Below are 21,229 nucleotides of genomic sequence, written 5' to 3' on the forward strand. Positions count from 1 at the left end.
AGTGATTGGTGGAATGATGAAGTAAAGGGTGTGATAAAAAAGAAAAAGGTAGCTTATGAGAGGTTTTTACAAAGCAGAAGTGTTATAAGAAGAGCAGAGTATATGGAGAGTAAAAGAAAGGTGAAGTGAGTGGTGAGAGAGTGCAAAAGGAGAGCAGATGATAGAGTGGGAGAGGCACAGTCAAGAAATTTTAATGAAAATAAGAAAAATTTTTGGAGTGAGTTAAACAAGTTAAGAAAGCCTAGGGAAAGTATGGATTTGTCAGTTAAAAACAGAGTAGGGGAGTTAGTAGATGGGGAGAGGGAGGTATTAGGTAGGTGGCGAGAATATTTTGAGGAACTTTTAAATGTTGAGGAAGAAAGGGAGGCGGTAATTTCATGCACTGGCCAGGGAGGTATACCATCTTTTAGGAGTGAAGAAGAGCAGAACGTAAGTGTGGTGGAGGTACGTGAGGCATTACGTAGAATGAAAGGGGGTAAAGCAGCTGGAACTGATGGGATCATGACAGAAATGTTAAAAGCAGGGGGGGATATAGTGTTGGAGTGGTTGGTACTTTTGTTTAATAAATGTATGAAAGAGGGGAAGGTACCTAGGGATTGGCGGAGAGCATGTATAGTCCCTTTATATAAAGGGAAAGGGGACAAAAGAGATTGTAAAAATTATAGAGGAATAAGTTTACTGAGTATACCAGGAAAAGTATACGGTAGGGTTATAATTGAAAGAATTAGAGGTAAGACAGAATGTAGGATTGCGGATGAGCAGGGAGGCTTCAGAGTGGGTAGGGGATGTGTAGATCAAGTGTTTACATTGAAGCATATATGTGAACAGTATTTAGATAAAGGTAGGGAAGTTTTTATTGCATTTATGGATTTAGAAAAGGCATATGATAGAGTGGATAGAGGAGCAATGTGGCAGATGTTGCAAGTATATGGAATAGGTGGTAAGTTACTAAATGCTGTAAAGAGCTTTTATGAGGATAATGAGGCTCAGGTTAGGGTGTGTAGAAGAGAGGGAGAATACTTCCCAGTTAAAGTAGGTCTTAGACAGGGATGTGCAATGTCACCATGGTTGTTTAATATATTTATAGATGGGGTTGTAAAAGAAGTAAATGCTAGGGTGTTTGGGAGAGGGGTGGGATTAAATTATGGGGAATCAAATTCAAAATGGGAATTGACACAGTTACTTTTTGCTGATGATACTGTGCTTATGGGAGATTCTAAAGAAAAATTGCAAAGGTTAGTGGACGAGTTTGGGAGTGTGTGTAAAGGTAGAAAGTTGAAAGTGAACATAGAAAAGAGTAAGGTGATGAGAGTATCAAATGATTTAGATAAAGAAAAATTGGATATCAAATTGGGGAGGAGGAGTATGGAAGAAGTGAATGTTTTCAGATATTTGGGAGTTGACGTGTCAGCGGATGGATTTTTGAAGGATGAGGTTAATCATAGAAATGTTGAGGGAAAAAAGGTGAGTGGTGCATTGAGGTATATGTGGAGTCAAAAAACGTTATCTATGGAGGCAAAGAAGGGAATGTATGAAAGTATAGTAGTATCAACACTCTTATATGGATGTGAAGCTTGGGTGGTAAATGCAGCAGCGAGGAGATGGTTGGAGGCAGTGGAGATGTCCTGTCTAAGGGCAATGTTTGGTGTAAATATTATGCAGAAAATTCGGAGTGTGGAAATTAGGAGAAGGTGTGGAGTTAATAAAAGCATTAGTCAGAGGGCAGAAGAGGGGTTGTTGAGGTGGTTTGGTCATTTAGAGAGAATGGATAAGTAAGTAAGTAAGTAAGTAAGTTTATTCAGGTATACACAAATACAGTTACATAGAATTATCATACATAGCAGCATGTGTGTAGAGAACCTAGGATAACCCAAAAAAGTCAGACAGAGTGACTTATTTCCATTGGGGTCCTTAGAATGACATGGAAAGCATATAAATCTATAGGGGAAGGAAGGAGGGGTAGGGGTCGTCCTCGAAAGGGTTGGAAAGAGGGGGTAAAGTAGGTTTTGTGGGCGAGGGGCTTGGACTTCCAGCAAGCGTGCATGAGCGTGTTAGATAGGAGTGAATGGAGACGAATGATACTTGGGACCTGACGATCTGTTGGAGTGTGAGCAGGGTAATATTTAGTGAAGGGATTCAGGGAAACCGGCTATTTTCATATAGTCGGACTTGAGTCCTGGAAATGGGAAGTACAATGCCTGCACTTTAAAGGAGGGGTTTGGGATATTGGCAGTTTGGAGGGATATGTTGTGTATCTTTATATGTATATGCTTCTAAACTGTTGTATTCTGAGCACCTCTGCAAAAGCAGTGATAATGTATGAGTGTGGTGAAAGTGTTGAGTGATGATGAAATTATTTTCTTTTTGGGGATTTTCTTTTTTGGGTCACCCTGCCTCGGTGGGAGACGGCCGACTTGTTGAAAAAAAAAAAAAAATATAGTCACTGGACACTTTCATATAACTGTTATTATCTTCAGCAAGCTCGTGTTGTGTTTGAGTGTGTGTCTCTCTGGCATCTGTCAAAATGACATTGTATCATTACTCACTCCCCCTACCACCTGTGAAAACAATGGAGTCGGATACTCGCTTCCCTCCATCCTCCTACCTAATTACTGTATCTTTCTCCTTCATTCTCCCTCATTCTCTCCCTCATTCTCTCCCTCATTCTCTCTCATTCTCTCATTCATTCTCTCTCTCATTCTCTCTCTCATTCTCTCTCTCATTCTCCTTCATTTTCATTCTCCTTCATTTTTCTCGTATCCTGGACAATGCTTTTGGTCACAAACTCCTCAAAATCATGAAATTGATCTTCACCGACACTTCCATCTGTGTTAGAGCATTACTTGGGAAGAAAAGAGTCCCAGATTTGCCGGGGAGTCAGATATTTCTTACCGCTAGGCATGATGAACAAGGACTACTGAAATGGCATTCCCACAATGCACCACTGGTTCTCCAATTTTTTTATATGGTGCACACTGACCACGGAGACCCATTCTCTTACATGTGGGCCTACCAGCTTTCTCCTGCTTGATTTGAAGATGCTAGAATTTTGGTTATGGCAAGCCCAAGCCAAGTACTGGAAATTAGTCACTTTGACTTTTTTGGGTTATCCTCAGTTCTCGATACATACACTTCTGTATATGATAATCGATGTAACTGTATTTGTGTATACCTGAATAAACTTACTTCTATTCTGTTGACTGAATACAAGAAACCGCCCATTCACCTATTTCAACTACCCAATAAAGTGGTCAGAAATTGGCAATTTGGCCAATTTCACACAAATTTCAACAGATGCCAGTTTCAAAATAGGTTCCAGAATAAACAATGCAGACATTCCTGGCACTAAAATAACATCTTCTCTGTTCATTAGTCATGGCTCCAGGCCCCTCTTATATTACTCTTGCTTACCATTTGGAATTTTTATTCACACAAAAAGTAGAAGATTTACTGTTAGGCAGACTACTGCATTATTGTAATAATTGTATAAATAATATCAACCCATTCATGACTGCGTATTGGAATTTGGACTGGCAGGCGAACGTTGCCAAAGAATCGAACATTTCCACTACTTTGAGCTCAATTTCAAGGTACTTTTTGTCTTGAAAGCAATCAAAATCATATCTATTTCTGTAATATATCTTCCATTCTATCAAATGAGACCAAAAAAACGAGAATACAACCACAAAAACCATATGAAAATATACCGCAAAGAGGCGTTTATGGCTGAGAAGTGAACTCCAGTATTTATGGTCCGATTTCTTTCATTTTTGGTGTATGGTAAGAAGCATCTTTCCATACATTGCCCAAGTTTCAGTAAGATAGCCCAAGAAACAACTGAGAGAAGAAAATAATAATAATAATAATAATAATAATAATAATAATAGTAATAATAATAATAATAATAATAATAATAATAATACGTAATTATAATAATAATAATTTTATTTACTGCAAGTACATGTACTTGGTATACAGTCCTAGCTGATATCAGTGACATACTGCTGTATAGAAATCCCCTTGTTATGCTAAGCATTTCAAGCAAATTTGGTCAATGTCCCAGGATAAGACCCACACCAGTCCACTAACACCTGGGTACCCATTTAGTGATGGGTGAACATAGACAAGAGGTGTAAAGAAACATGCCCAGTGTTTCTACCCTGGCTAGGAATTGAATATTTACCAAAAATCTTATATGGCAAGCCCAAGCCAGGTACTAGAAATAAGCCACTTTGACATTTTTGGGTTATCCTAGGTTCTCTGCACATATGCTGCTAAGTATGATACTCTGTGTAGAGAAAATAGCTTTTTTGTTTCAGTTTTATGGTGCATTATGAGTGTATATCACAGTTAGCCATGTGCTATACCCTGTTTTCTCTAATATAAGCCCCCAAGACAAGGATAGGAGAATGGTACTTGTATCCCATATCCTCTTCATACCCCTGTCAAACCGCTTGGTATTATGCTAAATATTATTAATTCTGGAGTATTTAGCATGTTTTTATGTTATTTATATTGTTTATTATGTCATATTAGATCAGTTGTGATAGGTAAATAAGCCATAGTGTTGATATTAGCATAATAATAAAGCATATTCCCCTGCATCATGAGACTGAGCTTATGGCAACCGACAGTGGCTTCAAAGCCACCTTATCTTTTATGGACAATGTACTGTATATGTGCTTTACACAACGAGAAGCATATTTATTAGTTGGAACCATGGCTAGGGCTAAAAGTAAGCTGGTTATAACAATGAATGGAGAAAAAGAAATTGGAATGACTTACACAACAAGTAGCGCCACCAAACAGTACCAGCAGGTTGGTGTGGTGACCTTGAAAATTTGAAATTATGCTAGCCAAAATTAGTGCCGAATAACTGATGGAACCGGGTAACTGATTGCCGGATTTGTGATGGCGGACCTGTACTGCAGAGGACGTACCATAAACTGAAGGTTGATAGAGTTCATAGCATCTTAGGCAACACAGCCTATACAGTAGTCCCTTGAGTTACAATATTAATCCATTCCAGAAGATGTATCCTATCTCAGAACTAGTGTAACTCAAACCCCCAATTACGTACAAGGTTTTATGGTAATTTGCTCCACGATGCCAAAACACACCCAACCTGCCCTTGGGTACTTTTTGTTGTTTAAACACTGGAGTTTTCTGAGTGATAAGCAAGCATAAGCTTCAGCTTAAAATATCCAGAGGCATTTTCACCCAACAGCAGAATAAGCCTATCTGTCTTAGGATTATATCCAGGCAAAGTGGCAGGATAGAGCAGGCAGGCTTGCAGGCAGGCAGAGATTGGTAAAGAATTATAGACTTGATATTTGCACTCTTCCACCCTTTTTCACTCCCCCCTTTCCCTCCCACACACTCGCCTTCAACACACCCTCCACCATCACTCCATTTAAGACCTTTGCATCACCCTGTCTTGTCTCTGGGCTGAGGCCCACTCACACGCATCAGCCATTGTATGCATATCATATCTCATATTTTCATGTCTACTCAAAGCTAAATTCCTTCATGAAGATAAATCGTAACTCAAAATTATCATAACTAAAGCCCATTGTAACTCGAGGTTCACTTAAAATTTACTCAGTTAATGCAAAATAAAAATTACAATAAGAAGATATAATTGTTAAGTTTAGGAGGGTGAGAGATACTAGTATAGTATACAGCCTCTCCTCACTTAATGATGGAGTTCCGTTTATGAGACCACATTGTTAAAGGAATTTGTCGCTAAATGAGGACATGCTATAATGGTAGTGAGTTTGTGTCAACCATCTTTGATATTGTTTTAATGTCACTTTGCACCATTTATAACATTTCTGGTGTATTTTTAAATGTTTATACAGTAGTGTACTATATATTGAAATAAACAGAATAGAGGAAATCAGCTCTAATATACATTATTTAGGTACGAATACTGGTCAGAGAGCCCGTCGTAAGTCCGAGGTGTTGGTAAAAGAGTATGTCGCTAAGCAAGGAGAGGCTGTACTAGTATCTAATAATATATGGTTATTGAAGGAAAATTGGAACAAAAATAACAGGGGCACAAATAAAGGTTTCAGGATTAGCTTGAAATGCTGTTAGGATCAGACATGCAGTTTGCAGTTAAGAAACCTTTGGAATCTTAAGGCAGAGTTCCAGATTTTAGGGCCTTTTATGCTCATTGAGGTTTTACACAGGTTGAGTCAAACAAAGGGGATATTGAAGAGATGTTTGTTGTTTGTGTTGTGCCTATGAGTTCTTTTGCAGCTGTCAAAGAAGATTTCCAGAGTAGGGTTTATATTAGAATTGATAGCATGCACAGAAGTGTGAGTGAATATTATGTATATTGAGTAAGTTTAAACTTTTGAGGAGTGGGGAAATGTGTTGTTTGGGACTGGATTGGCTAATCGTTCACACAACTCCTTTTTATTGAATTATTGTTGACTCTCACTGCTTTGCTATAGCAGATCCCCAGGCACAAATAGTTTAGGCAAGGTTAGATTAGAGAGTAGTACAAAATAATTAGTGCTGTTTGAGGTACATAGTAACATCTCTTAGAGAGGATGCCTGCTGATTTGAACACCTTCTTTGTTATTTTTTTGTTTTGTAGGTATTGAATTTCAAGTTGGTGTCAAGGTACAGACCTAAGAATTTTCCCTCAGTTTGTCTTGCAGTGGGAGAACTGTTAATCATTATGTTTAGTTGAACATATGCAGCTATATTAGGTAGTAGGTTGGTAGACAACAACCGCCCAGGAAGGTACTGCTATCCTGCCAAGTGAGTGTAAAACAGAAACCTGTAATTGTTTTACATAATGGTAGGATTGCTGGTGTCTTTTTTCTGTCTCATAAACACGCAAGATTTCAGGTATGTCTTGCCACTTCTACTTATACTTCAGTCACACTACACAGGGATAACAGGGAGGGCACTTCAGTGGATCAGGGAATACCTGTCAGGAAGGCAGCAGCGAGTCATGGTACGTGGCAAGGTGTCAGAATGGGCACCTGTTACAAGTCGGTTCCACAGGGGTCAGTCCTAGGACCAGTGCTGTTTCTGGTATTTGTGAACAACATGATGGAAGGAATAGACTCCGAAGTGTCCGTTTGCAGATGATGTGAAGTTGATGAGAAGAATTCAGTCGGACAAGGACCAGGAAGAACTACAAAGGAATCTGGACAGGCTGCAGGCCTGGTCCAGCAATTGGCTCCTGGAGTTCAACCCCCACAAAGTGCAAAGTCATGAAGATTGGGGAAGGGCAAAGAAGGCCACAGATGGAGTACAGTCTAGGGGGACAGAAACTACAAACCTCACTCAAGGCAAAAGATCTTGGGGTGAGTATAACACAAGGCACATCCCCTGAGGCACACATCAACCAAATAACTGCTTCAGAGTATGGGCGCCTAGCAAACCTAAGAACAGCATTCTGCCATCTTAATAAGGAATTGTTCAGGACCCTGTACACTGTGTATGTTAGGCCCATGTTGGAGTATGCAGCACCAGTTTGGAACCCACATCTAGTCAAGCACGTAAAAAAACTAGAGAAAGTGCAAAGGTTTTCAACAAGACTAGTCCCAGAGCTAAGGGGTATGTCCTGCAAGGAGAGGTCAAGGGAAATCGACCTGATGACACTGGAGGACAGGAGAGATAGGGGGGACACGATAATGACATATAAAATACTGAGAGGAATTGACAAAGTGGACAGAGACAGAATGTTCCAGAGATGGGACACAGCAACAAGGGGACACAGTTGGAAACTGAAGACACAGATGAATCACAGGGATGTTAGGGAGTATTTCTTCAGACAGAGTAGTCAGGAAGTGGAATAGTTTGGGAAGCGATGTAGTGGAGGCAGGATCCATTCATAGCTTTAAGCAGAAGTATGATAAAGCTCATGGTATGGGGAGAGTGACCCAGTAGAGGCAAGTGAAGAGGCGGGGTCAGGAGCTGTGACTCGACCCCTGCAACCACAACTTGGTGAGTACAACTAGGTGAGTATGTGCATGTACAAGCATATATATATACACACCCCTCTGGGTTTTCAATTATTTTAATACTACTGTAGTTTTTTTTTTTTTTTTTTAACAAGTCGGCCGTCTCCCACCAAGCCAGGGTAACCCAAAAAGAAAGAAAATCCTCAAAAAGAAAATACTTTCATCATCATTCAACACTTCCACCTCACTCTCACATAATCACTGTTCTTGCAGAGGTGTTCAGAATACAACAGTTTAGAAGCATATACGTATAAAGATACACGACATATCCCTCCAAACTGCCAATATCTCAAACCCCTTCTTTAAAGTGCAGGCATTGTACTTCACATTTCCAGGACTCAAGTCTGGCTATATAAAAATAACTGGTTTCCCTGAATCCCTTCATTAAATATTACCCTGCTCACACTCCAACAGCTCGTCAGGTCCCAAATACCATTCGTCTCCATTCACTCCTGTCTAACGCTCTCACACATGCTTGCTGGAAGTCCAAGCCCCTCTCCCACAAAACCTCCTTTACCAACTTCCTCCAGCCTTTTTGAGGATAACCCCTACCCCACCTTCCTACCCCTACAGATTTATACTCTCTCCATGTCATTCTACTTTGATCCATTCTCTCTAAATGACCAAACCACCTCAACAACCCCTCTTCAGCCCTCTGACTAATACTTTTATTAACTCCACACCTTCTCCTAATTTCAACACTCTGAAGTTTCTGCATAATATTTACACCACACATTGCCCTTAGACAGGACATCTCCACTGCCTCCAACCGCCTCCTCGCTGTCGCATTTACAATCCATAGAAGGGTGTTGGTACTACTATACTTTCATACATTCCCTTCTTTGCCTCCATAGATAACATTTTTTGTCTCCACATATACCTCAATGCACGACTTGCCTTTTTTCCCTCATCAATTCTATGATTAACCTCATCCTTCATAAACCCATCCGCTGACACGTCAACTCCCAAATATCTGAAAACAATCACTTCTTCCATACTCCTCCTCCCCAATTTGATATCCAATTTTTCTTTATCTAAATTATTTGATATCCTCATCACCTTACTCTTTTCTATGTTCACTTTCAACTTTCTACCTTTACACACACTCCCAAACTCGTCCACTAACCTTTGCAATTTTTCTTTAGAATCACCCATAAGCACAGTATCATCAGCAAAAAGTATCTGTGTCCATTTCCATTTTGTATTTGATTCCCCATAATTTAATCCCACCCCTCTCCCCAACACCCTAGCATTTACTTCTTTTACAACCCCATCTATAAATATATTAAACAACCATGGTGACATTACACGTCCCTGTCTAAGACCTACTTTTACCGGGAAGTAGTCTCCCTCTCTTCTACACACCCTAACCTGAGCCTCATTATCCTCATAAAAACTCTTTAGAACATTTAGTAACTTTCCACCTATTCCATATACTTGCAACATCTGCCACATTGCTCCCCTATCTACTCTATCATATGCCTTTTCTAAATCCATAAATGCAATAAAAACTTCCCTACCTTTATATAAGTACTGTTCACATACATGCTTCAATGTAAACACTTGATCTACACATTCCCTACTCACTCTAAAACCTCCTTGCTCATCCACAATCCTACATTCTGTCTTACCTCTAATTCTTTCAATTATAACCCTACCGTACACTTATCCTGGTATACTCAGTAAACTTATTCCTCTATAATTTTTACAATATCTTTTGTCCCCCTTCCCTTTATATAAAGGGTCTATACGTGCTCTCTGGCAATCCCTAGGTACCTTCCCCTCTTTCATACATTTATTAAACAAAAATACCAACCACTCCAACACTATGTCCCCCCTGCTTTTAACATTTTTGTCATGATCCCGTCAGTTCCAGCTGCTTTACCCCTTTCATTCTACGTAATGCCTCACGCGCCTCCCCCACACTCACATCCTGCTCTTCTTCACTCCTAAAAGCTGGTATACCTCCCTGGCCAGTGCATGAAATTCCTGCCTCCCTTTCTTCGTTGACATTTAAAAGTTCCTCAAAATATTCTCGCCATCTACCCAATACCTCCATCTCCCCATCTACTAACTCCCCTACTCTGTTTTTAACTGACAAATCCATTCATTTCCTAGGCTTCCTTAACTTGTTTAACTCCAAAATTTTTTCCTATTTTCATTAAAATTTCTTGACAGTGCCTCTCTCACTCTATCATCTGCTTTCCTTTTGCACTCTCTCACCACTCTCTTCTTATAACACTTCTGCTTTGTAAAATCCACTCATAAGCTACCTTTTTCTCTTTTATCACACCCTTTACTTCATCATTTCACCAATCACTCCTCTTTCCTCCTGCACCCACCCTCCTATAACCACAAACTTCTGCCCCACATTCTAATACTACTCATACTTGCACCAGCCCACCTTTCTGCCAATAGTTGCTTATATCTCACCCAAACTTTCTCCTCCCTTATGTTTATACACTTTCACCTCCCTCTTACTTGTTGTTGTCATTTTCCTCTTGTCCCATCTACCTCTTACTCTAACTGTAGCTACAACTAAATAATGATTAGATATATCAGTTGCCCCTCTACAAACATGCACATCCTGGAGCCTGCCCATCAACCTTTTATCCACCAATACATAATCTAATAAACTACTTTCATTACGTGCTATATCATACCTTGTATATTTATTTATCCTTTTTTTCATAAAATATGTATTACTTATTACCAAACCTCTTTCTACACATAGCTCAATTAAAGGCTCCCCATTTTCATTTACCCCTGGCACCCCAAATTTACCTACTACTCCCTCCACAACTTTTTCACCCACTTTAGCATTGAAATCCCCATCCACAAGTACTCTCACACTTGGTTCAGAACTCCCCACACATTCACTCAACATTTCCCAAAATCAATCAAAATATAAATATATATATATATATATATATATATATATATATATATATATATATAGATAGATAGATAGTTTGGGATATTGGCAGTTTGGAGGGATATGTTGTGTATCTTTATATGTGTATGCTTCTAGACTGTTGTATTCTGAGCACCTCTGCAAAAACAGTGATAATGTGCGAGTGTGGTGAAAGTGTTGAATGATGATGAAAGTATTTTCTTTTTGGGGATTTTCTTTCTTTTTTGGGTCACCCTGCCTCGGTGGGAGACGGCCGACTTGTTGGAAAAAAAAAAAAAAAAAAAAAAAAAAAAAAATATATATATATATATATATATATATATATATATATATATATATATATATATATATATATATATATATATATATATATATAAATATATTTATATATATATATATATATATTTATACAGTGGACCCCCGGTTAACGATTTTAATCCGTGCAAGAGGGATAATTGTTATGCGAAATAATCGTTATGCGAATGAATTTTCCCCATAAGAAATAATGGAAATCAAATTAATCCGTGCAAGACGCCCAAAAGTATGAAAAAAATTTTTTTTTACCACATGAAATGTTAATTTTAATACACACAAACTGAAAAAGGCATGCACAATTACATGACACTTACTTTTATTGAAGATCTGGTGATGATTGATGGGATGGGAGGAGGGGAGAGCATTATCTTCTTACTGTTTAGAAGGGGAATCCCCTTCCATTACGACTTGAGGTAGCAAGTCCTTTTCCGGGGTTACTTCCCTTCTTCTTTTAATGCCACTAGGACCAGCTTGAGAGTCACTGGACCTCTGTCGCACAACAAATCTGTCCATAGAGCTCTGTACCTCCCGTTCCTTTACGATTTGTCTAAAATGGGCCACAACATTGTCATTGAAATAGTCACCAGCACGGCTTGCAACAGCTGTGTCAGGGTGATTTTCATCTATAAAGGTTTGCAGTTCAACCCACTGTGCACACATTTCCTTAATCTTTGAAGTAGGCACAATGGATTCCACAACTGGCATAGGCTTCTCAGGGTTAGCCCCAAACCCTTCAAAATCTTTCTTAATTTCCATACTAATTCTCACCCTTTTTACCACAGGGTTGGCACTAGAAGCTTTCTTGGGGCCCATGGTCACTTATTTTCCAGAAACAGCACCGAAAACACTGTAATAATACGAAATATTCCGAGTGTATGCTTGGATGTTACCGCGGAGGCTGGCTGGTAAACAATGGGACGGGCGGCACATGTGAGGGCACATTGGACGCGTCTCGGACGAAAATCGGTGAGCGTGTTTTTAATCGGTATGCGCGGCAAAAATTTTGCGATAAAAGTAAGCGGTATGCGGAAAAATCGCTATGTGATGCCATCGTTATGCGGGGGTCCACTGTATATATATATATATATATATATATATATATATATATATATATATATATATATATATATATATATATATATATATATATATATAACAGTGGACCCCCGCATAACGATGGCATCACATAGCGATTATTTCGCATACCGCTTACTTTAATTGCAAAAATTTTGCCTCACATACCGCTTAAAAACCCGCTTACCGATTTTCGTCCAAGACGCGTCCAATGTGCGGCCTGAGCCACGCTCACATGTTCCGCCGGTGGCATTGTTTACCAGCCAGCCTCCGCGGTAACATCCAAGCATACAATCGGAATATTTCGTATTATTACAGTGTTTTCGGTGCTTTTTCTGGAAAATAAGTGACCATGGGCCCCAAGAAAGCTTCTAGTGCCAACCCTACAGCAATAAGGGTGAGAATTACAATAGAGATGAAGAAAAAGATCATTGATAAGTATGAAAGTGGAGTGCATGTCTCCGAGCTGGCCAGGTTGTATAATAAACCCCAATCAACCATCGCTACTATTGGTGGTACAGCTGCTGCTGCACTGTCAGCTGCTGCTGCACTGTCAGCTGCTGCTGCTGCTGCACTGTCAGCTGCTGCTGCTGCTGTAGCACCGTTGTTGGTGTGGCTTATTGAGAATACCAAGAAACAATTAACCCCAGAGGATTTGCCACCCAGGATAACCCAAAAAAGTCAGTGTCATCGAAGACTGTCTAACTTATTTCCATTGGGGTCCTTAATCTTGTCTCCCAGGATGCAACCCACACAAGTCGACTAACACCCAGGTGAACAGGGAAAAATGCCTGGAACTAGTGCTCATATTGGTGAATTTAAAGCCAGCAAAGGTTGGTTTGAGAGATTTAAGAATCGTAGTGGCATACACAGTGTGATAAGGCCTGTTCTGGAAGAAAATGCCAAACAGGACCTACAGTACTCAGGAGGAAAAGGCACTCCCAGGACACAGTGTCTCATCAGTCATTGCTGCATCTTCAATAAAGGTAAGTGTCATTTATTCTTCATTTAGTAGACTAGTACATGCACAATATATACTGTGCATGTACTACTCTACTATTGTGCATGTATCCTTCTCTTTGTGTGTGGGAAAATGTATATTTCATGTGGTAAAATTTTTTTTTTCATACTTTTGGGTGTCTTGCACAGATTAATTTGATTTCCATTATTTCTTATGGGGAAAATTCATTCACATAGCGATTATTTCGCATAACAATTACCCCTCTTGCACGGATTAAAATCGTTAACCTGGGGTCCACTGTATATATATATATATATATATATATATATATATATATATATATATATATATATATATATATATATATATATATATATATTTATATATTTATATATATTTATATATTTATATATATATATATATTTATATGTTTATATATATATATATATATATTTATATATTTATATATTTATATATTTATATATTTATATATATATATATATATATATATATATATATATATATATATATATATATATATATATATATATATATATATATATATATATATATATATATATATATATATATATATATATATATATATATATATATATATATATATATTTTTTTTTTTTTTTTTTTTTTTCAACAAGTCGGCAACAATATTTATATATATTTATATATATTTATATATATTTATGTATATATATATATATATATATATATATATATATATATATATATATATATATATATATATATATATATATATATATATATATATAATGTTGAAGGATAAGCTATGGCAGGAAAAGAGGGACTACAAATGTATAAATTCAAGGATTATGTGGAGTAAAATAAAGATTTGATGTGAAAAGTGGGTTATAGTAAGCGTGTATGCACCTGGAGAAGAGAGAAGTGTAGAGGAGAGAGAGAGATTCTGGGAAATGTTGAGTGAATGCGTGGGGAGTTTTGAATCAAGTGTGAGAGTAATGGTGGTTGGGGATTTCAATGCTAAAGTGGGTAAAAATGTTATGGAGGGAGTAGTAGGTAAATTTGGGGTGCCAGGGGTAAATGTAAATGGGGAGCCTTTAATTGAGCTATGTGTAGAAAGAAATTTGGTAATAAGTAATACATATTTTATGAAAAAGAGGATAAATAAATTTACAAGGTATGATGTAGCACGTAATGAAAGTAGTTTGTTAGATTATGTATTGGTGGATAAAAGGTTGATGGGTAGGCTCCAGGATGTACATGTTTATAGAGGGGCAACTGATATATCGGATCATTATTTAGTTGTAGCTACAGTTAGAGTAAGAGGTAGATGGGAAAAGAGGAAGGTGGCAACAACAAGTAAGAGGGAGGTGAAAGTGTATAAACTAAGGGAGGAGGAAGTTCGGGCGAGATATAAGCGACTATTGGCAGAAAGGTGGGCTAATGCAAAGATGAGTAGTGGGGGGGTTGAAGAGGGTTGGAATAGTTTTAAAAATGCAGTATTGGAATGTGGGGCAGAAGTTTGTGGTTATAGGAGGGTGGGGGCAGGAGGAAAGAGGAGTGATTGGTGGAATGATGAAGTAAAGGGTGTGATAAAAGAGAAAAAGGTAGCTTACGAGAGGTTTTTACAAAGCAGAAGTGTTATAAGAAGAGCAGAGTATATGGAGAGTAAAAGAAAGGTGAAGAGAGTGGTGAGAGAGTGCAAAAGGAGAGTGGGAGAGGCACTGTCAAGAAATTTTAATGAAAATAAGAAAAAATTTTGGAGTGAGTTAAACAAGTTAAGAAAGCCTAGGGAAAGTTTGGATTTGTCAGTTAAAAACAGAGTAGGGGAGTTAGTAGATGGGGAGAGGGAGGTATTAGGTAGATGGCGAGAATATTTTGAGGAACTTTTAAATGTTAAGGAAGAAAGGGAGGCGGTAATTTCATGCACTGGCCAGGGAGGTATACCATCTTTTAGGAGTGAAGAAGAGCAGAATGTAAGTGTGGTGGAGGTACGTGAGGCATTACGTAGAATGAAAGGGGGTAAAGCAGCTGGAACTGATGGGATCATGACAGAAATGTTAAAAGCAGGGAGGGATATAGTGTTGGAGTGGTTGGTACTTTTGTTTAATAAATGTATGAAAGAGGGGAAGGTACCTAGGGATTGGCGGGGAGCATGTATAGTCCCTTTATATAAAGGGAAAGGGGACAAAAGAGATTGTAAAAATTGTAGAGGAATAAGTTTACTGAGTATACCAGGAAAAGTATACGGTAGGGTTATAATTGAAAGAATTAGAGGTAAGACAGAATGTAGAATTGCGGACGAGCAAGGAGGCTTCAGAGTGGGTAGGGGATGTGTAGATCAAGTGTTTACATTGAAGCATATATGTGAACAGTATTTAGATGAAGGTAGGGAAGTTTTTATTGCATTTATGGATTTAGAAAAGGCATATGATAGAGTGGATAGAGGAGCAATGTGGCAGATGTTGCAAGTACAGTGGACCCCCGCATAGCGAACTTAATCCGTGCAAGAGGGCTGGTCGTTATGCGAAATGTTCGCTATGCGAATTAATTTTCCCCATAAGAAATAATGGAAATAAAATTAATCCGTGCAAGACACCCAAAAGTATGAAAAAAAAATTTTTTTACCACAAAAAAATGTTAATTTTAGTACACACAAACTGAAAAAGGCATGCACAATTACATGACACTTACTTTTATTGAAGATCTGGTGATGATTGATGGGATGGGAGGAGGGGAGAGAGAGTGTTAGTGTTTAGAAGGGGAATCCCCTTCCATTAGGACTTGAGGTAGCAAGTCCTTTTCTGGGGTTACTTCCCTTCTTCTTTTAATGCCACTAGGACCAGCTTCAGAGTCACTGGACTTCTTTCGCACAACATATCTGTCCATAGTGGCCTGTACCTCTCATTCCTTTATGATTTGTCTAAAGTGGTTCACAACAGTGTCATTGTAACAGTCACCAGCACGGCTTGCAATAGCTGTGTGAGGGTGATTTTCATCAAAAAAGGTTTGCACTTCAAGCCATTTTGCACACATTTCCTTAATCTTTGAAGTAGGCAATTCCTTCAATTTCTCTCTCCCCTCCTTTGAACCAGTTTCCCCAGGTCTGGCCTCTTGCTCTTGAAGTTGATCTATCAGCTCATCAGTGGTTAGTTCTTCATTGTCCTCCTCCACCAACTCTTCCACATCCTCCCCACTAACCTCCAACCCCAAGGACTTCCCCAATTCCACAATTGATTCCTCAACTGGTATACTACTCCTCTCAGGGTTAGCCTCAAACCCTTCAAAATCCCTTTTGTCTACACATTCTGGCCACAGTTTCTTCCAAGCAGAGTTCAAGGTTCTCTTAGTCACTCCCTCCCAAGCCTTACCTATAAGGTTTACACAATTGAGGATATTAAAGTGATCCTTCCAAAACTCTTTTAGAGTCAATCGAGTGTCTGTGGTCACTTCAAAGCACTTTTGAAACAGAGCTTTTGTGTACAGTTTCTTGAAGTTGGAAATGACCTGCTGGTCCATGGGCTGCAGGAGAGGAGTGGTATTAGGAGGCAAAAACTTCACCTTAATGAAGCTCATGTCCCCATAAAGTCGCTCTGCCACGTCTGTAGGATGACCAGGGGCATTGTCTAACACCAGGAGGCACTTAAGGTCTAATTTCTTTTCAGTTAGGTAATCTTTCACATTGGGGGCAAATGCATGGTGTAACCAGTTATAGAAAAATTCCCTAGTGACCCATGCCTTACTGTTTGCCCTCCACAGCACACACAAATTATCCTTGAGGACATTCTTTTGCCTGAAAGCTCTGGGAGTTTCAGAGTGATACACTAATAAAGGCTTAACTTTGCAATCACCACTAGCATTGGCACACATCAACAAAGTAAGCCTGTCTTTCATAGGCTTATGTCCTGGGAGTGCCTTTTCCTCCTGAGTAATGTAGGTCCTGCTTGGCATTTTCTTCCAGAACAGGCCTGTTTCATCACAATTAAACACTTGTTCAGGTTCCAGTCCTTCAGTTTCTATGTACTCCTTGAATTCATGCACATATTTTTCAGCCGCTTTGTGGTCCGAACTGGCAGCCTCACCATGCCGTATCACACTATGGATGCCACTACGCTTCTTAAATCTCTCAAACCAACCTTTGCTGGCCTTAAATTCACTCACATCATCACTAGTTGCAGGCATTTTTTTAATTAAATCGTCATGCAACTTCCTAGCCTTTTCACATATGATCGCTTGAGAGACGCTATCTCCTGCTAGCTGTTTTTCATTTATCCACACCAATAAGAGTCTCTCAACATCTTCCATCACTTGCGATCTTTGTTTCGAAAACACAGTTAAACCTTTGGCAACAACAGCTTCCTTGATTGCCGTTTTCTTGCCCACAATAGAAGCGATGGTTGATTTTGGTTTCTTGTACAACCTGACCAGGTCGGTGATACGTACTCCACTTTCATACTTATCAATGATCTCTTTCTTCATTTCAATGGGTATTCTTACCCTTTGAGGTGTAGGGTTGGCACTAGAAGCTTTCTTGGGGCCCATGGTCACTTATTTTCCACAAACAGCACCGAAAACACTGTAATAATACGAAATATTCCGAGTGTATGCTTGAATGTTACCGCGGAGGCTGGCTGGTAAACAATGGGACGGGCGGCACATGTGAGGCTGGCTGAGGGCGCACATTGGACGCGTCTCGGACGAAGGTCGCTGAGCGGGTTTTTGTCCACTATGCGGGGCAAAATTTTAGCGAACAAAGCGTTCGCTATGTGGATTGTTCGCTATGCAAGGCGTTCGCTATGCGGGGGTCCACTGTATATGGAATAGGTGGTAAGTTACTAAATGCTGTAAAGAGCTTTTATGAGGATAGTGAGGCTCAGGTTAGGGTGTGTAGAAGAGAGGGAGAATACTTCCCGGTAAAAGTAGGTCTTAGACAGGGATGTGTAATGTCACCATGGTTGTTTAATATATTTATAGATGGGGTTGTAAAAGAAGTAAATGCTAGGGTGTTCGGGAGAGGGGTGGGATTAAATTATGAGGAATCAAATTCAAAATGGGAATTGACACAGTTACTTTTTGCTGATGATACTGTGCTTATGGGAGATTCTAAAGAAAAATTGCAAAGGTTAGTGGATGAGTTTGAGAATGTGTGTAAAGGTAGAAAGTTGAAAGTGAACATAGAAAAGAGTAAGGTGATGAGGGTATCAAATGATTTAGATAAAGAAAAATTGGATATCAAATTGGGGAGGAGGAGTATGGAAGAAGTGAATGTTTTCAGATACTTGGGAGTTGACGTGTCGGCGGATGGATTTATGAAGGATGAGGTTAATCATAGAATTGATGAGGGAAAAAAGGTGAGTGGTGCGTTGAGGTATATGTGGAGTCAAAAAACGTTATCTATGGAGGCAAAGAAGGGAATGTATGAAAGTATAGTAGTACCAACACTCTTATATGGATGTGAAGCTTGGGTGGTAAATGCAGCAGCGAGGAGACGGTTGGAGGCAGTGGAGATGTCCTGTCTAAGGGCAATGTGTGGTGTAAATATTATGCAGAAAATTCGGAGTGTGGAAATTAGGAGAAGGTGTGGAGTTAATAAAAGCATTAGTCAGAGGGCAGAAGAGGGGTTGTTGAGGTGGTTTGGTCATTTAGAGAGAATGGATCAAAGTAGAATGACATGGAAAGCATATAAATCTATAGGGGAAGGAAAGAGGGGTAGGGGTCGTCCTCGAAAGGGTTGGAAAGAGGGGGTAAAGGAGGTTTTGTGGGTGAGGGGCTTGGACTTCCAGCAAGCGTGCATGAGCGTGTTAGATAGGAGTGAATGGAGACGAATGATACTTGGGACCTGACGATCTGTTGGAGTGTGAGCTGGGTAATATTTAGTGAAGGGATTCAGGGAAACCGGTTATTTTGATATAGTCGGACTTGAGTCCTGGAAATGGGAAGTACAATGCCTGCACTTTAAAGGAGGGGTTTGGGATATTGGCAGTTTGGAGGGATATGTTGTGTATCTCTATACGTATATGCTTCTAAACTGTTGTATTCTGAGCACCTCTGCAAAAGCAGTGATAATGTGTGAGTGTGGTGAAAGTGTTGAATGATGATGAAAGTATTTTCTTTTTGGGGATTTTCTTTCTTTTTTTTGGGTCACCCTGCCTCGGTGGGAGACGACCGACTTGTTGAAAAAAAAAAAAAAAAAAAAATCTATATCTATCTATATCTATATCTATCTATATCTATCTATATCTATCTATATCTATCTATATCTATCTATATCTATCTATCTATCTATCTATCTATCTATCTATATCTATATATCTATATCTATATCTTTATCTATATATCTATATCTATATATCTATATCTATATCTCTATATCTCTATATCTCTATATCTCTATCTCTCTCTCTCTCTCTCTCTCTCTCTTTTTTTTTTTTTTTTTTTAAACAGGGTTTGACAAGGTTAAGGATCCCTATCTTTATTGACAGCTATTTGCAGGTTAAGGATTCCTAACTTTATTGGCAAGCTAAGAGCTGTTACCTACATCAGCTCATTTGAAAGCATTTTTATTGTTATGAGACATACAAGTATGGAACAGGATGAAGTTGGAGCCATCTGTGGGCAAGCATTTTCATTTGATCAACTGACTTTATCTCGTTGACATCATTATGCTGTACGAATGTGTTCCATACTTGAGTAATCCTGGGTATGTATGATCTCAGATGGAGTGATGTTCTGGAGAAGGGTACAGCCAGAGTGAAGTTGCTGCTTTCTGCCCGTCTTGTGGCATAAAAGCTTGTTTCACGCTGTCCTCGAAGTGGATCCAAGTGTGGTATTTTGACAATACAGTGGACCCCCGCATAACGATTACCTCCGAATGCGACCAATTATGTAAGTGTATTTATGTAAGTGCGTTTGTACGTGTATGTTTGGGGGTCTGAAATGGACTAATCTACTTCACAATATTCCTTATGGGAACAAATTCGGTCAGTACTGGCACCTGAACATACTTCTGGAGTGAAAAAATATCGTTAACCGGGGGTCCACTGTATTGGCCTTGTACATAACAGTAACTCTCTCCTCTCTACACTTCTCTCTTCTCCAGGTGCATATTCGATTACTATAACCCAGTTTTCACATCCAACCTTCATTTTACATTTATAGTTCCTCTTTTCCTGCCATAGCTTATCCTTCAACATTATTGCTACTCCTTCATTAGCTCTAACTCTATTTGAAACCCCTGACCTAATCCCATTTATTCCTCTCTCTTGTTCTTATTTATTTCCTCTTATCTCCATGAGAAGTGGAACAGAATTCTTCCTTTGTAAGCCATGCATGTTGTAAGAGGCGACTAACATGACAGGAGCAAGGGGTTAGTAATCCCTTCTCCTGTATACATTACTCAAGTTTATAAGAGAAACTTTCATTTTTCTTTTTGGACCACCCTCCTTCGGTGGGATATGGTTGGTTTGTTGAAAGAAGATGTGCAGCTCTGTTCCCAAACTTCTTTTAGAAGATCTTTTCATTATTAACCCTTTCAGGGTCCCCAGGCCCTCTCATAGACTTGTTCTCAGGGTCCCCCAACTTTAAAAAAAAAAAATGTTTTTTCTTATGAAAAGATAGTTTTTTTTTTCTAAACATTATAGGTTAAACAAAAATTTTTTACCATGAATACTTACCGAGATATGGAGGCTTGAAGTTGACAGAAAATGCCCCATATATGGTAACATCGCCGACTGCCGTCACCCGGTATTATTTTTTTTTTGTTTTGTAGGTACTATTTTCTATTATTTTAAAAAATTTTTTTCCAAGTAACTTTTATGGCCTGTGAGACCAATATTAGCACTATTTTATAAGTTTTTTCTCTTTATTTACTACACAATAACTCCACAAACACTGTTGTCCTTATACAGTGGACCCTTGACCAACGATATTAATCAGTTCCTGAGAGCTCATCGTTAATCGAAATTATCATTAGTCGAGTTA

At 38.9% G+C, this 21,229-nt stretch overlaps 1 protein-coding gene across 9 annotated transcripts in view; it reads left to right on the forward strand.

Annotated features, from left to right (window-relative positions):
- Positions 1-21,229, forward strand: part of Smyd5 (SET and MYND domain containing, class 5) — a 182,264-nt gene that overhangs the window by 45,953 nt on the left and 115,082 nt on the right. The window contains exon 1 of one of the 9 annotated variants that reach the window (XM_053784095.2): positions 19,975-20,134. The exons of the other annotated variants lie outside the window; for them this stretch is intronic. Within the exon in view, the coding sequence (XP_053640070.1) occupies positions 20,121-20,134 (14 nt within the window). The 5' untranslated portion in view covers positions 19,975-20,120. Of the gene's footprint in view, positions 1-19,974; positions 20,135-21,229 lie in introns of those variants that run through there. 9 annotated transcript variants of the gene reach the window in all.

This window comes from Cherax quadricarinatus, chromosome 2 (genome assembly GCF_038502225.1).
Source record: "Cherax quadricarinatus isolate ZL_2023a chromosome 2, ASM3850222v1, whole genome shotgun sequence".
Taxonomy (NCBI): Eukaryota; Metazoa; Arthropoda; class Malacostraca; order Decapoda; family Parastacidae; genus Cherax; species Cherax quadricarinatus.